The sequence below is a fragment of the Pygoscelis adeliae genome, unplaced genomic scaffold (assembly GCF_000699105.1).
Source record: "Pygoscelis adeliae isolate BGI_AS28 unplaced genomic scaffold, ASM69910v1 Scaffold444, whole genome shotgun sequence".
NCBI classification, from domain to species: Eukaryota; Metazoa; Chordata; class Aves; order Sphenisciformes; family Spheniscidae; genus Pygoscelis; species Pygoscelis adeliae.
In genome coordinates, this window is record NW_008824677.1 from 196968 (window position 1) to 214549 (window position 17582).

The 17582-nt window shown below is 40.3% G+C and overlaps 1 protein-coding gene across 2 annotated transcripts in view; it reads right to left on the reverse strand.

Moving 5' to 3' along the window:
* Positions 1–17582, reverse strand: part of SMARCC1 (SWI/SNF related, matrix associated, actin dependent regulator of chromatin, subfamily c, member 1) — an 88430-nt gene that overhangs the window by 52409 nt on the left and 18439 nt on the right. For both annotated transcript variants that reach the window (XM_009323142.1, XM_009323141.1), the window contains exons 7-14: positions 17446–17521; positions 14506–14631; positions 13673–13791; positions 12330–12454; positions 11478–11537; positions 10785–10822; positions 8059–8180; positions 4342–4413 (exon numbers count right to left, since the gene is read on the reverse strand). In XM_009323142.1, the coding sequence (XP_009321417.1) occupies positions 4342–4413; positions 8059–8180; positions 10785–10822; positions 11478–11537; positions 12330–12454; positions 13673–13791; positions 14506–14631; positions 17446–17521 (738 nt within the window). The remainder of the gene's footprint in view (positions 1–4341; positions 4414–8058; positions 8181–10784; positions 10823–11477; positions 11538–12329; positions 12455–13672; positions 13792–14505; positions 14632–17445; positions 17522–17582) is intronic.

Genomic DNA, 17582 nt, shown 5'->3' on the forward strand with positions numbered 1-17582 from the left:
TTGGGGGGGACTGTCTCCCATGGGAGGGACCCCACGCTAGAGCAGGGGAAGAGTGTGAGGAGTCCTCCCCCTGAGGAGGAAGGAGCAGCAGAGATAATGTGTGATGAACTGACCGCAACCCCCATTCCCCGTCCCCCTGCACCACTGGTGGGGAAAAGGGTAGAGAAAATCGGGAGTGAAGTTGAACCCGGGAAGAAGGGAGGGGTGGGGGGAAGGTGGTTTAAGATTTGGTTTTATTTCTCGTTACCCTACTCTGATTTGACTGGTAATAAATTAAGTTAGTTCCCCCAAGTCTGTTTTGCCCGTGACAGTAACTGGTGAGTGATCTCCTTGTCCTTATCTCGACCCACGAGCCTTTCGTTATATTTTCTCTCTCCTGTCCAGCTGAGAAGAGCAATAGAGCAGCTTGGTGGGCACCTGGTGTCCAGCCAGGGCCAACACACCACAAGTCAGTATCAAAAGCAACAGTAAGTAGAATTTATTTTTATATACTGAATATGACCCATCTCTTCCAGATTGTTGCATTCTGGATTTTATCTGTGTTTGGATTAGCAGTACACTGAAGCATGCTTAAATTGCAAATCACACAAATAGTTGCTGTAGCTTGGTCACTAACCAAATACTCATGCAACAGACCGCTAGCTGCAGAAAAAAAATTAATGGGTTCTGATCTTCACATGGAAACAGGCTAAATAATCCTCATCAATCCCCTCTGTGAGCCTGGAATGAAAAAAGCTGTGCACAAAACCAGAAGTAGTACACTGGATGGAACACTACTGTTTCTACATGTGGACTTTTTAAATGCATAAAGAGTTCAGTAAGAAAAGGTTAAAGAACAGCAAAATGGAGAAGACAAGATCTTTGAAAAGCAGAGGGCAAGAACCCAGAAGCCAGCAAAGCACTCCCCACTCCCTGAGCTGGGAACAGCTAACGCAGAAATGACCCCCGTCAGATTCCCATATTTCAGTGCACAACAGTCCAAGAAAGCAGGTTTTGGGGTTCAGCCTGTTTCCTGTACTGTAGACATTGCTTCACCGTCTTTTTCAGTAAGTTTCTGGAATGTACTAATGCTTCCTAATACAAGTTGTTTGGAACAAAATAAACTACCATAAAATTATTGCTAGCCCTGTTCTTTAGATGGAACAAAACCAATCTGCCAAATACAAGTGAGTATCCTATGCAAAGATGTGTTCACAACAGTGTATTTTAAGCAGTTTTCTGCTTTTCGAAAATTCAAGACGGGGACACCTCATATGCAGTGTGCAAAAGCAGCTGGTAATTAAAAATATAAATCATACAGAGATGGAACACCAATGCCTTTCACAGGCAAGACATAAGCAGACAGATGCTGCAAGTACACATTCCTGCCAAAATCCCACACCTTCATTCTGACCAAATTATATATGAAACTTGCTGGGAAAAAGTTATGGGACTAGGTGTTGGGCTCCTCCATGTTGAATGTTTGGTAGGCAAGGAACAAAAAGGGAGCTTCTTCCATAGAGGACTACTCAGGAACATTTTTGAATGCTTCTGGAGAGAAATGGGTTGCCACCTGCTCAAGAATAGGTACCTTTTTAAAGCGGTTTTGGCTGCAGAAATTAGTTTGATACTTATTAGGTAAGGTCACATTACTAGGTGAAGAGAGAAGCCTAAGACAGAAACATCCCTAAAGTTTATCCTGAAGGGAGACTGTTTTCAACAATAACATGACCCATCAGCTAAAACTTGTCAACAGCAAGAAAGATAAGTCAACTAGTATTTAGTTAAAATCCCTTTTAAGACAGAAACCACCCCCCAGGTACTACTGTCAAAAGAATAAACCTGTGTGAGCTTTTGAAACACGGTATTTCGTTTGGCCTGAAAACCAAGCTGGAGGCAAGACATTTCCATTCGGAAGAATGTTTCTATTTTATTTAAAGAGAAAACACAAAGCCAAGACCACATGCTACTCCTACAGTCCCTAAATGGCAACAAAAATACATCTCTAGGACAACATCAGGATTGAGAGGAGGTTTTTTGCTTCACTCATAGGCAATAACCAGTAGCAGCTCATGGATGAGTATCAGGAGACCCGATGTTTTGATCTCAACTGAAAAAAGCAGCATGGGATTACACACGATGACCACATCAATGGCAAATATGAAAGATAAGCATTCACTCACAATTCAATCTGTTCGCAGTCTCAGACACCAAGTCCTAGAAACCCCAAAACAAAAATATGCTGAAGAGTAAAACTGATGGAGCAGAGTCAGTGTCAAATACATTTTGGATCAAATACATTTTGGAATCACTGTGATGCAGCTATAGTTACCTCTGCAACTCAGACATGTAGAGAAGTTGTGAGTAAAGACTATAGATTGAAAATCATTCAAGGTGCCAGGGACCTCAGGAGGTCTCCAAGCCAATCTCCTACTCAAACCATGGTCGGCACTGAATTTTGGCCAGGTTGCTTAGGGCTTTGTCCAGCGAGGCCTGAAAGACTCTAATGAAGAACATTCCCAACTTCCCAGGGCCCCATCCCAGTGCTTCATTTTCTTCAGAGTTAAAAGTTTTCCTCATATAAAGACAGAACTTGCTGTGTTTCAGTCTGACCTATTTTTCTCCTTCCTCACACCTCAGTAATGAGCCTGGCTCCACCCTCTCAGTAACCTCCTCATGTATTGCGCAACTACTATAAGGTCTCCCAATCCTTCTCCTCTCCAGGCTGAAAAAGCTTAGTTTCTAATTTCTATCGCAAGATTAGATCAGAAGCCTCACAAAACGTCAGTCATGCCTGAGAAGAGGCGATTCTCAGACAAGAACACTCTCTCTGAAGTCTGCCTTGTTTACCTGCTGGGAGAGCAATGCAGGATGCTATTACCACTATCATCTCCACTGAAAAGGAACTGAGGAAAAAAGTTAGTTTGAAGAACTGTTCTGTACGAAAAATGCACGGCTTTGCTGATGTTAAAACAACGTACTGAGAAGACACCTCAAATGCTTCATTTAGCAGTTAATTAAAAAAAAAGGTTTAAAATCTCCAAAAGCTGCTCTGCAACTAGTCCAAGGCTTGATATCACGATAAAGCGATCACAATTAGCTTAGTTCCACTGTCCAAGTCGACAAGTGTACAATGGTGTTCTAATTAATGATTTTTTTGGTGAACTCAGGTTCTAGGATTATTTAATAGAAACAAGCACATTGTTCAAAAGCCTGATGTTGACTACCTTCCTTTAATGAACCATCTTTCAAGATTACTCTGAATAACTAAGCTTACTGTTGCAACAGAAAATTCTCAGAGAAGGGGAGATGTACTTTTGCTAATGCACACAAGAAGCCTTGCAGTAGATTTTTAAGATAAGTGTTTGATGCAAAATCAGCAGCTTATCTTGTTACACTGCTAAGTTAGATCAGAAGTTGATCATTTGATATATGAAAAAACCTACAATACTTCAAGACAACAATCAGCTTCCCCCCCCCCCCAAAAAACAGCTTCAGGAAAGCTGTTTAAGCTGTTTAAACAACTGTGTGTGTATAATTTTGAATTAAGAACACTGAAGTTCTGCAGTAGATACCAGATCCCACAAGGAGGTGAGCTAGGTACAAACTGGGTCTAAATTCAACTGAGAAAATTCCACCTCGATTGAATAGGCATGTCCAGAATTAAAATGTCACTAGAGGGTTTGGAACAGCTATATAAGAAAAAATATTTTTCGTCTTGCAATGCACAACTCCAGCTCTCCGATTTAAATCGGACTACCTAATATTTGAAAACACAGTTACATCTCAGGCCTGTGAAGATCCATTTTTCAACCCTCACTTGCACTTTCAGAATTACCCATCAGCTGCTCAGGGAACCATGAAATCAACAGAGATAACTGTGCAAAATCCATTCCACAGTCTGACACAGCATCCTACAACAAACTCGATGATCAGTGCTTACACACAAAACTCTCGAGTCTCAAAAATACAGCACAGCATGAGAAGAGGGAGAAAAATAAGGAGGACTATTAAGTTTCTACAGTATCATGAATTTTTTCAGATGTCTTTGGAAGATGATCGTGTCTTGTACCACATAAAAAAGTTGAAGACTTTGTTCCAGTATTACTGGGGAGAAACTAGTTTTATTCTTCCTGGATAACCGCTATTACTTTCATATTTAAAGTTTTAGCTCTACAATAATGCACAGACATTATCAAGCTACAAGAAGTGGTTGTACAGGTGCTCCTTCTTTCTTTCATGCCCCTACAGACAGTATCTGCTTAACACATGCACAGCTGAAGGGACCACAGGATTCATGAAACCGAAAGCTCCTTTATCTTGCTGAACCCTTACAGGCCTATATTCACATGTTTTACTTACATTTCTGGAGTCTTGGACTTGTTTTTTCCATTGAAGAATTCAGGAAGAGCACGACGTTCAATCACATGAATACTGTAACAAAAATACACAATTCAGATGCCAAATACTAAATAATCTTGGAGTAATCTGCAAACCTTCAAATGACTACTTTGAGGGAGTACGTTTATAGCAAGGGGGTTTTTTTGTTTGTTTTTTTTTCTTTTTTAGAAACCCTAGTATTCTTGCATGACCCTTTGAAATTTGCTTATTTCATCAAATAAGCAAAGCTGCATTGAAAAAGCGTCACAGAATTCAGTCATTGATTGAAGCAAAACTAAGCACCCAATGCTGCCCTAATCAAACGCTGAAGGAAAAGTACCGAGCAGCAGCCTGTTGTCAACTGTACCTTCACGAGTTCTGCATTCTGACGGAGCATCTTCTCCAGCCCAGCTGGTGCGAACATTCAGCAAAGTACCGATACCTCAAAGAAACCAAGCCTTTACCGTATGAACTTCGAAGATGGGAGTGCAAGTAAGTGCTTTGAGTCCAACTCAAAAGTTGGATCTACAGTAATTACTAGTGCTCACAAGTCAGGTAGGAGACTGACTGGCTTCAAGAAGGTAGTTAGTACCTCCCTGGTCATCTGGGACAATAAAATCCAAAGTATAGATATTTGGAGCAACTAAATACTGCCTTAAAAATAATTCTTCCCCTTTGCACTCCAAGGAAGAAATATGGAGCAAAAAACTGACCACATATGGAAGAGCAGAACTAGTGACACATGAGGTACTATGCAATATATAAAATAAACTAAGGTAAAGGTCACAGCAAATTCAGCTTTAGTTATTTGGCAGATACATTAATACTTTTCTCCTTCCATAGCTGTTCCAGGTAACGTACCATTTAAGTTTAAATGTTCTTTTAGCAGAATCTTCCATTCTGCATGCACTACCAGCCTGACAATGTAAATAGCACTGCGGAAACTTATGAAATCACATTCTCATATTTATTCTCATATTCCCTAAATAAAGGATTGGAGGAAGTGATACGATTTATTTTAACATAAATAAGGAAATTTGGTCCTGAAATGTTTTAACTGCAAGGTGATTGCACCTGTGGAGTTCTACCAGCAACAAATGAACAAGATAATTTTGTGTTATCCATGGCCTGTAATATGATATATAAGAGGGTTTTCACTGCAAAGCAAAATTACAATGCAAGTAAACAGCCAGAGTATATGGAACTCGATTAGTCAACTCATTTTTTTTCTTTAAGATCTTAATACGCAAGTTCTTTGAGGGACCTAAGATTTAACCCACCTATTACTAAGTGAGAAAATACCTTCAAGATTAAAAAAATTTCCATTTTCCAAAAAAGTGTCAGAAGTGCAGGGCTTGTTAGAGTAATTTAAGACAGAAACTCGGAGAATGGCACATATTTTATGCAGGTTAAAATCTGGAGAACTACAGCGGTCCTTCAAGAATTGTTACTTTTAAAGGAAACACAGAAAAATATATCCTTTACAAATCTTCCTTCCTCCTAAATGTTCACCTTTTAACCTATCATGTAATTGTCCTTTTACACTGATACTGCTTACTCAACTTGTCATTCATAGGAAAATACTCTAACTTGAAGATGAAGATTAACCAATAAACTGTTCAGATTTTAGTAAAAAAACAAATTATCTAGTTCTTGCAATGAAGTTGCCCAAAGCATAAGAGATTACTGAATTGAGCACTAAATAAAATTTATTTTTTTACTAGAAAATTAATTTTAGCAATGACTATTCTAAAACAGCAGTTTATAAAACATTTTGAGAGAAGTAGATTGGAATTATTCTTCAGCTTGCTTTAAATTAGTTGTGACCGGACACCTTAAATATTTGTAATTTGGGAGGGCTGCAGACAGTCATTTGCTTATGTTTTTACATAAGCCAAGAAGCACCTTGCTGGCACAACAACAGCAGTAACACTTGCAGTCTGAGCTGGGACCGTGCTACATACGTGCTCTCTAGTTCTCCAGAACTACAAAAACCTATCTCTGAGTGGAAAAGAAGTGCTCAGAGACAGAAAAATGTCAGTCTCTCAGCTGTGCTGTTGTTTCAGCCTTAAATCCAAATCAGCTTAACACAGTTTCTGGAGCACTAGAATCCAAAATCAAAGCTTCTTTTCACATCATCCTGCTACCTTGTGGACGTCCACTGTTCCTGTCAGAGATGCTTTAAGTTTGCCTTTTACAAGGTCAGAACAAGTACACCTCATGCAACGAGAGGTTTACTCTCTTTCTTCAGAAATACCGCATTAGTCTTTTAGCTGTGTTTCACAGGCAGGTTTAGCTCTCAGGAACGCCATTAGAACTACTGCTGCTACTACAAATGCACCGATCAAGAATTTTTAACCAAGCATTACCACCAGTCATGCCCAAAAGGCACTTGTACAAGAGAGTCAGAGTGATCTCATGACAAAATGTCATTGTCGTAATTTTCTCAGTAGGGAAGTAGTATTCTACCTTCACCTTACAAACAAGGAATTGAAGCACAGAGACTAGAGATGTGCCTACCTTGGCTTAAAGTAAATCTCAATTAGCTCGAGCTACGCAAAGTTGCCTTTCCTGATCTACAGCAGATCCACAGTTCTTTATCCCTTTACGAAGTGCATCAGTGGAGCGTTTCATTCTGTGTGCGTAACAGAACTACACCTCGAGCTTTTCCGCTCACAAAGCAACTGGAGCACCTATAAATTGACTATGTGATCCTTGGCTTTTCTGCTTCCAGGATCATCTCAAAGTGGGAGAGCAAGGGGACTGAGAAAATGGATGGTTCTATTTATGGAGATTTAGGTCAACTCAAGCCACTAGCACAGACATAGGCTAAGCAACTGGCTCAAGGTAACAAAGTTTGCCAGAGCTGGAAATTGAACCAACCCTTACACTCACAGTTCAGATCCCATCTTAATTCACTACTATAAAAAGTTATGCACTTTTGAAAGTTGCACATGAATCCTAATAGCAAAGTGACATCTTTTTAGATTCCAGCCTAAACAATGTCTCAACTCCTAGAGCTAAGACAAAACGCACACTCAAATGACAGCCCTTCCAGACAACTGACTATGCCTTATTCTGTTTCCAAAGCAGTTTTTATTTAAAAAGAAGTACTACATGAGAGTTTAACTTGTAGAGGGACTTTCATTCCCAATCACTTGCTTCTCTTCCCACACCACAGAAGTTTGAGTATACAGAGAACATTAGGGTTACTATAGCGAGTAATATGGTCATAGCGCACCAGAAACCTCTGACTCCAAGGAGGATTCCAAAATGAAACAAATGTCCTCCCTGTATAATCAGTGACTTATCCTCAAAGTCAATATCCACAGCAAAATAAAAAGCCACCAGCTTTCAGAACTAGATACAGACATAGAAAGATCATACAAGGACTAGAGAAGTAGGGAAGAGAAAGGAATTATTTTCCCATGGCGGGGAAAAAGAAAATAAAAATCAATGTAAAGCAAAAAATGCTGAGAAGGTAGACTGAAGATCTATGCTGTTCGAAATTCTCTTCTCATTCCCAGTCCCTGAAAACTGCCAGAAGTCAGCTCAGAAAGATTTTTTAAATGGAAAAGATGTACCCATACATGGGAACTAGACCTAAACAAAAGTAATTTCTTTCAGATCTCAGCTTGATTTATGAGAAACAACCGCCAAAACTCTAAGTCTTCCCCCAGCTCCAAATTATTTTCTTACCAGTTGTAGTCAAACCAAGATGCATAGCTTGGAATAATGATGTGGTTGGTTTGTTCTGTGACATTATCTTCACCTGGATCAATTGACCGACTCTGATCGCCTTTGTTAGGATCTTCATCTTCCTGTATCATGGCGGGAATACAACGGTTAGTAGGTTGCAAGAGACATACCTAACAACTCTCAGCCAGCACAAAGTTAGTCCAAAACAAGTGCTTTCCAATCCTGTGCAGAATAAACTTTTCCTGACGCAATCTCTGGTCAGTGGGGAAAATCCCAGGGATCAGAGAAAGTGTAATCTGTGTTCATAAAAGTATTAAAGAAAGCATAAGGCCATCTTACAAAGTTTTTACAGAGCCAACTCTCAAATCTCAAGGACATACTTGGCAGTACAGTTAAATCACACTTCGTGTCCTGTTTATAAAATTAAGCATGCTCTAACTATGGGAGAAAACACTGCATTCCAATTCTGCAGTATACTGCAACCACGTGTAATGAATACAGCACAAATCTAGAGTACTTTGTAAGCTGTCAGCCTAGCTCTTGCTGCCATCTCCAGTTACTGACACCGCACCAATTTTTAATACTGTCTGAGATGGGTTGTATTTTTTGCCGCTTCCTCCATTAACCTTCTCACTCCTCAGAAGAGTATTACAGGAAATCAGATTCATTACTTCTAGTTTCACTGGAAGACACTTGTCAGCAGCAATAATTTCATGTCTGCAAAACTGCATCTCATGACCCTAAATTCCTGTTTGGATAAACTCACTTTGACCAATCTTAAAGCTGGTCTTGGATATTTCTCTCTCGTGAAGAAGAGATACTAAGTTCAACTTGGAACTCTGCGTGTCCCTGTATCTGCTTCCACTCAGAGGGTGAACAGACCCATGAGTTTGCTCACACAGGGCTGTGAAGACATCAGTGAGCAAGATTTTAAGATTTGCAGGAAGAGGGACAAGTCTTTGGTCACTTTCGCTGCTTCACAACAGAAGTCTCCTGTGAACACCAGGTATTCTGCAACTTGAGTTCCAGCACATGCTCGCTTCCTGATCCAAAAAGATACAGAAGGGCATGGAGGCAGTATAAGAGGAAGGTCAAGGCATGATGTGAGCCTGAGAAACCCTCAGGTGCTATTTGAAGAGCCCATAGGTAACTCAACATTAAATGGTTTTCTTTACCCGAATTACTCATCCAGACAGCTTTCAGAGAAACAGACTGTTAAAAATAATCGAGTCCCTCAAGCAAGATATTAAAGAGTCATTGGTATCAATGACATGCCTTTTTGGGGACTAAATTCCCCTAAAGACAAGGCATCATTCTAAATGTATTTAGTGATCTGACAATAGCTATTCAGAAAAGATGTCCTTCCTCTCATCAACCCCTCAACTTCTAATACCCTTCTCCTCTCAAAATGCATTCCCTAAAGAGAGGAACAGACCACATCCCCAAAACCCACTGTTTAGCACAGGACATAAAAGCAAACCTCTTCCAATCTAAACACAGAACAAATACTAAGGCTGCTGCATGAGTCCCACAGTTCCAGGTCATTCTACACCCAGAGATGGAGAAGTTACGCTGAAAAAAAAGAGCATTTCCCATACTGGAAAGGCCTGCTGTCACGTTCCTTCCGGGCTGGTTTCCCTAACTTGGAAAACAGCGGTTGCCTAAGAATCGTATTTTGGAAATTTCTGTTCATGTGTCTGTATCTAGATACTTACACCCACCGCTCCTTGGTGTGATACCTGCACCTAAAACCTAAAGAAAAGGTTGCTTACTAGCTAGTCAGCGGTTTGCATACCTATAGTTGTCTTCTTCCCCTATTTTAAAACATGAGAAAGGATTTTTGAGCACTTCTGAAAACACATACAGAAACTGGATGTATGTACTGAAATATGGTAAAACTAGAAATATGTCCGTATGGAGAGAAAGCCAGATTTTCTTAATTATGTGTATAACCAATCCAAATGTCTGTGTCTATGCAGGAGTGCAACTGTATGAACCTAACATAGATGTGACCTTTTCTTACCTGCATGATCAGGCAGACATCTTACACTAGGCAAGCTGTTAAAAATAGCGCCTGGCACACCAACAAAGCAATTAAATACAGAAACTACCCTGACAACTCTTAAAATGATCAGGAAGCCTATCTGGGGTTTAGATTTAGTCCTGAAACCTAAAGAAAAAGCATAATCTTTGAAAAATCTTGCATCTGAAAAATGCTTCTTTGAAAATACTTTGCATCTGTCTCCTCATTCTCGTTTTTAATATAGTAGATTTAAAAATACAAAATAATCTCACAGCGTTTGTAGAATTTTTATAATAGCAAAGCAACATTCCTATCAGTGACTAATTTAATCTTATACATGAATTGAAAAACATTACAGGCTAAGTTACTAAAGATGGAGATTAAGATCTTGATAGGACAAGGGGTAATGGTTTTGAATTAAAAGAGGGGAGATTCAGACTAAATATAAGGAAGAAGTTTTTTATGCTGAGGGTGGTGAAGCACTGGCACAGGTTGCCCAGAGAGGTGGTGGATGCCCCATCCCTGGACACATTCCAGGTCAGGTTGGACGGGGCTCTGAGCAGCCTGATCTGGTTGAAGATGTCCCTGCCCACGGCAGGGGGGTTGGACTAGATGGCCTTTAGAGGTCCCTTCCCACCCAAACCGTTCTATGATTCTATGATCTCAGTTTCCACCAAACTTAGTAAGAAACGGCTGCTGTTACCTTTCCTCCAGTCGCCACTGTCTCCTCATCCTGTTCATCTGAAAGGTAAAACATTGAAAATTACACTAATAAAAAGCATCTGATTGCTCATAAGCCTTTCTAGCAATGCCATTGCTTAACTGGAAAGAATATTTCATTTGTTTTGGAAGGGAAATGAGGAGGAAAGCAAAGTGGACCACACATCATTAAGGCAATCTCATCTTTATGCAGGCACTCAACTATCGCAGACAAGGGAACAGATAAGAATACAGAGGAAGGATAATTAGAATTTTTCCACACTTAGGAATCCATACCTAATTACCGCCTTTCCCAGTGCCCTAGATGTAGCCTTGTATAATAGGATACGGGACACTAGTTTCTCTCTGTCATGCCAAAGGCTTAGCAAAGCTCAGGGAACCTGTGATTCACCTTGATTCCCAAGTGGAAAAGAAAAACTCTGCCAGGAAAGAGCTTATATGTCATATTAAAAAAAAAAAAAGATTCCTACAAGGGAACAGCCTTGCAAGTGAAAGAGAGTCAATACGTTTCAACTCAAATGCATATGAAAACTGAATTAATTCAATAAAAGAGTAGAATTAGAGATTCCTTTTAAAATTGAGAGATTTAAAAATATTTACTTTGTTGGCCTGCAAGCAAGACCTTACTATAAAACTTAGGGGAGGGTTGCTGGAGGGTGTTGTGTGTTTGTTTTACCGAGGTCTGCTACTGTTCCTCCTTTCACTGGCGTGTTTTCACTGTCTTTCTTTGGGTTCACTACAAAAATAAGCAAGATTGAAACTCTGATGAGTAACCATCAGACAAGACACAATAATCAAAGTTTAGCATGCTTTGCTATCTTATCAATCAACAGTTTTGTTGGTCATGTCTTTGCAGTTCAAAAGAGTTCATCTGTGCCGTTTGAGTACAACAGACCATTTGTTTGATTTCTCTGTAATTTCACATCTGAACACAAAGCAGCTTCTATTCATGCAGCCAGCGGACTAAGTACTGCACTTCTTCCACCTGCACCACACGTAACAATTCTTACACAGACGTTCAAACCAGGTAAAAACCAAATGGTGTGACACCCAAAATAGCTGATAGAAGAAATTATTTTTCTGACTTATCTTTACTTAACAGGTATTGCATAGATCAACACTTTTCTGAAAAGGATTAAGAACTGAATGCATTTGGCATGTTGCTAGAGTTTCCGCTCACTTAATGTGCTTATCTTGGGTACTTGGCGTACAATTATTTTCCTCCAGAAAACTCCATCCCCCAAAACATGAACTCTGTATAATGGGTGAGAGCAATCCTAAAATAGGTGAAACTAAACTTTTAAGTGGATTTTTGTAAATGTTATTTCAAAAAGCCACAAGAAGGTGAATCTGCTGCCCTTCTCAGCTGTCACATTCAAATCCCTGACTAGGTAAATTTAGATGGGCACAGATCACCTAGCCCCATGGCCACAAAGTATTTCAAAGACTTGACAAAATACACATGTATTTTTCAGTGCAGTTTAAGCAATTGTTTTAACATTCAGAGAATCCAGTGTATGCATTTTACCATTTTTGGGAAGTACCACTTCTTCTATATTAGGTACTGGTGTGGGATCCTCCATATCCTTTGTAAGATCTTCTTGCTCATCTTCTTCTTTCTGCCCTCTCCTTTTCCCATATAAGGCTGCTTGTCTAAAACAGATCATACACAAATTCTCTGCCAGCTGCAACTGTCAGATGTTCTGATCTTGACATTATTCTTCAGATATCAGGGTTAAAGGACTGGGTTAAAACATGAATGCTGTAGGAAGTGGTGCGGGTGGAGTTAATGAAAAATATTCTGTTTATTACTAAAACGAAGTAAGCTTCAAAAAAAAAAAGTCTTTTCCACTGTTTCAAGACTGGAGACCACCACTGTATATAAATCTTGATTCCAACCCAAAACTGTCTCTAGCATGTTGGCAGCACTTGCTACTAGTGAGATTCAAGGGAGCAGTGAATCACGTTTGTCCTTTTTCAAGTTGCAATAAGGGTGTCTGCTGCACAGAACAGAAGAGGCAACAGACCATTTCAAGGCATGCTGCCTTATTTCAGGAAAAAGGCTGGCTTGTATGATCGATTCTGTGTACCGAGGAAGCCATTTTGGGAACAAAGGCAGAATCACCCACACCTCTCCTTACAGGATCTAACTCAGGCTTTCATATGAAACAAAAAAGTAATTCAGATTATCAGCTAATTCTTTCTCACCTCAGATGATAAATTTCCAGTTTTGTCTTATTAGAGCCCAACAGGTCTATTAAACAAGACCTGAATTTTTAGTTCAAAAGTGCTCCCCTCCATATCCACACAAACCCCCATAGATTAAGGTTTTATTTGGATATAATATTGGCCCTTTTTTTTTTTTTAAGAGGTCAAACTAGCATTGGAAAAAACCCTAATCTGTAGGCCACAAATGCTATGCTGTTAAAGTTGCATTTGAGAAGTGGACTTTAAAATACCTGGCTATGTAGATTAAAAAACTCCTCAATTAAGTGCAGTAATTTATGGGGTTATACTTCAAAAAGTGTACATGTACTACATGACCGCACTAACAGAACTAGTCTGAGTTATTTTAGAAGCAGCTGAGTAGCTTTTCATTTGGTAAGTTCTACTCTTGATGCATCACTGAACCCTGTCACTGACACAGATAACACGACAACTTGCACCAGATTCTCCTCCACCTGAAGGCAACACATTTCTACAGAGTAGTAAAGAAATTAGATATACTGCACAAGCAAAATCACCCAAGTCTATTGTAGAAATAATTATTCTACTGTAATCTAAGGTGAGACAAGTGAAGGGTGACAGAGATCTCCCCATAAGCATTTCTTCAAGAAAATTCACCTCAAATTCCAGGACTTCGACACTCACCCTTTCTTCCCTGTCTTTTTTCTCGACTCCACAGGAGTCGGGGGTGGAGAAGGAGAATGCTTTCTCTTCCTTGTACTTGCTGCTGCTTTCCTGTCTCTCCTCTCCGGACTACGTACAGGCTGATAGATAAAGTGAAGTAGTTAGCTCATCCCAAATACTACAGTTATTGAAACGCTGTAGGCTACACGCTTTCTGAACACATCCTACAACAGAGAAGCTAAAAGCAATAATATCACAACATGCACCACATTCAGCTCCAGAATACTTCCATTTGTCAACGAGAAAACCCCTAAATTTTCTACAGCCATCCCCCAGATGCTGCAATGGCTATGTACTTAAGAACTGGGCTCTTAAAACAGAGCAAGATTCAAATGCTAATGTGTGACTTGTTCAATATACTCTATCCATCAGGAGAGATTTCCTAGTGAGTAGCCTGATCTCAAGGTTAAATGAACGCGTTTTCAGAGTCCTAACTAACTTCCAGCATTGGGAGGGATACAAAAATCAGTTTCAACAAGTACAAAGAATTCGGAAATCAAATATTAACTGATGCTGTTTAACACACCCCTGGCTTCACTTCCTCTCCTTAACAGAGTGGGTCCTGTCTCTTACCATCCTCAGGAAGGGGGGAAAAAATAAAAATCAAAGCACACACACTTCTGGATAAAGGACATATGTCAGAAGAAAGTTAAACTAGACTGTGTTATCATAGGCACCTCAAACTGTTCAACTAGCTTAATTTTAGCAACTTTGAGTGCCAAAAATTTGACTTATGCAGAGATAAAGAATATTCATGTATCAACAGGTCACCCATTAAGCAGAGAACCACCTACCTCTTCATTTTTCATGGAGATTCTCTGTCGAAAACTCACTGATTTCCTGTTCTCATCTACCTCATAATCCTCTTCATTCATCCATTCATTGAATATATCTGTGTCCAAAATCCACTTGGCATGAACCTAAAGAACAGGACGACATATCAGCATGCTGATATTTTTTGAAAAAAGTAACTCCATGACAGACCTCATAGGATGAAGAAAATACTTGTAGCTTTGTTATCAGGCTCTGAACATCCAGATGTCTCGTAATGGTTTTACACGCAGTAGATGACAGTTTCATGAGGCAATACAATAAAGGATGAACATGCCCATAAGTCTACTGAATGCCATGTCTGTTCCTCAGTCATTTTTAAGCCTTCTGAAGCGTGAGGTCAGTTCTCACAGCTGGGACAATGGCTCTGTATTAAGACCATACTTTGGATGCTGAAAATTACCATCAAAATCTTCTAAATATACAGATCACCTTAGCAGACGTGCCACAAAAGACCAAAACAATTAAGAGGAGTTGGCCGTATCTTGGAAAGATTGACTATCTTGACTTAAAATATCCATCTTCAAATAAAGTTCTAGTTTACAAAGCTGAAAATAAGTTCTTGAGCTTTAGTATGATTTATACACAAAAAGCATGTGTTCCAGTTATTTACAGGTAACTACTTGGAATAAGTAGTGTTTGAACAGACACCAAGTTATTTTCTGACCTCAGCTGCTCTAACTCTGCTGTTCAGATCAACAGCATACATACAGAACAACATTGCATGTTATGTATAAAAGAGTGAGTCCAGTAAAAGGACAATAAAGTAGTATTTACTACTGTTTGATTATAACTGTTCTGTATTGTTCACTTGCAATGAGCTAAACCAGAAAGGCAAATCATTTCTGTAGAAAGAAAACTAATTATGTAGAGAACCTAAATAAGGCTGCTGACATTGGCTGGAGTGCTCACATGTTCAACAGATTGAGAAGCACTGCCTTTTTGCATCATGACGACATCAGTTAAGAGCAGAGTTCCCATTAAGTTGAACCTTTCCATAAAGAAAGGTGAGATATGACGCTCAGGGATTCTTGAAACTACTGGTTTTCTCATTCACTTTCATGTTGGCTCTAACTCTAGGGACAGTTGCATTCATACACTATAATTCATTAGCAATGCCAAGGATTTTAGTAAAATCAAGAAACTTAAACTGTGCCCTGTACTAAGAGCATACAGAAGTATCTACAGTGGTACTGAGCTAAGACAAACGAACTCAAGAGCTTCTGTAGCAGCGTGAAAGCAGGGGATGAGGGAGTCCATGGCCACACACAATCTTTCAACGAGACCACAGCTCTATTTTGATCCCAATAGTTGAATCTGCTGGAAATAACGTTGTCATTCCAATAACTCAAAGAGAACAGACAAGATTTCAATTGCACCACAGGCTTCAAAAATTCAGGTTTGTTCTCCTGAAGAAGCTTCTTAATTTCCATATTGTCTAGCGCCTAATATTTCTGGCCATTTCTATATCATAGAAAAAGATGAACTTTCTGCACACAAAATACATTTTAAGCCCTGTAATACATGTGTGGTCATCTCAGGTTTTTAACCTGATAGTTCTTGTCTCTAACAATATTCTTCCAAAAACATCATGAAGATATGGTATTTTCCCCACTTCCTCTCCTTAAACATTGTATAATGCCATTATGCCTTCTAATGAGTTCTCAGGTTTCATCCTCGAGATGGCTGCACTTCAGCAGTAAGGGAAGGACTTGCCTTTAACAGAAAACACCTCAAGTCAGGCCAAAATAAACATGGTAATTTTGGCACTATCAGGGATGCGTAAGTGTGTCCTTTTCACTCATAAAATATTTTTTCAACAGCATTCCTCTCCAGACCAAAGAAATCTTTTAGACATTTTCATTACAGCTCTAGAAATATCACCCTGCTTTTCCATATATACGGAAATACAGTTATTGTTACTCAGCAGCATGTTAAAACATCTATCTGCAGATGACACCAAGTTGGGCAGGAATGTTGATTTCCTTGAGGGTAGGAAGGCTCTACAGGGGGATCTGGACAGGCTGGATCGATGGGCCCAGGCCAACTGTATGAGATTCAACAAGGCCAAGTGCCGGGTCCTGCACTTCGGCCACAGCAACCCCATGCAGCGCTACAGGCTGGGGGAAGAGGGGCTGGAAAGCTGCCTGGCGGAAAAGGACCTGGGGGTGCTGGTCGACAGCCGGCTGAACATGAGCCGGCAGTGTGCCCAGGCGGCCAAGAAGGCCAATGGCATCCTGGCCTGTATCAGAAATGGTGTGGCCAGCAGGAGCAGGGAAGTGATCGTGCCCCTGTACTCGGCACTGGGGAGGCCGCACCTCGAACACTGTGTTCAGTTTTGGGCCCCTCACGACAAGAAGGACGTCGAGGTGCTGGAGCGTGTCCAGAGAAGGGCAACGAGGCTGGTGAGGGGTCTGGAGAACAAGTGTGATGAGGAGCGGCTGAGGGAGCTGGGGTTGTTTAGCCTGGAGAAAAGGAGGCTGAGGGGAGACCTCATCGCTCTCTACAGCCACCTGACAGGAGGTTGTAGCGAGGGGGGGGTCGGTCTCTTCTCCCAAGTAACAAGCGACAGGACGAGAGGAAACGGCCTCAAGTTGCGCCAGGGGAGGTTTAGGTTGGACGTGAGGAAAAATGTCTTTACTGAAAGAGTGGTTAAACCTTGGAACAGGCTGCCCAGGGAAGGGGTTGAGTCACCATCCCTGGAAGTATTTAAAAGATGTGTAGATGTGGTGTTTAGGGACATGGTTTAGTGGTGGACTTGGCAGTGCTAGGTTAACAGTTGGACTTGATGATCTTAAAGGTCTTTTTCAACCTAAATGATTGTATGATTCTATGATCTAGTAGCACCTGAGCATGAGCTATACCAAACAGTAACTTTGGAAAAGTGTTTAAGAGAGACTTACCTTCCATGGCTTTTCAGGAATTGGAGGATCCTCAATTTCAGCATCTATTTCATTGGCATGAACCCAAGTGTCATAGCTAATGAGAGGAGTCAAGAGAAAACAAAATTGGTCCCCTGGGCTGTTCATCCAGAAAGATC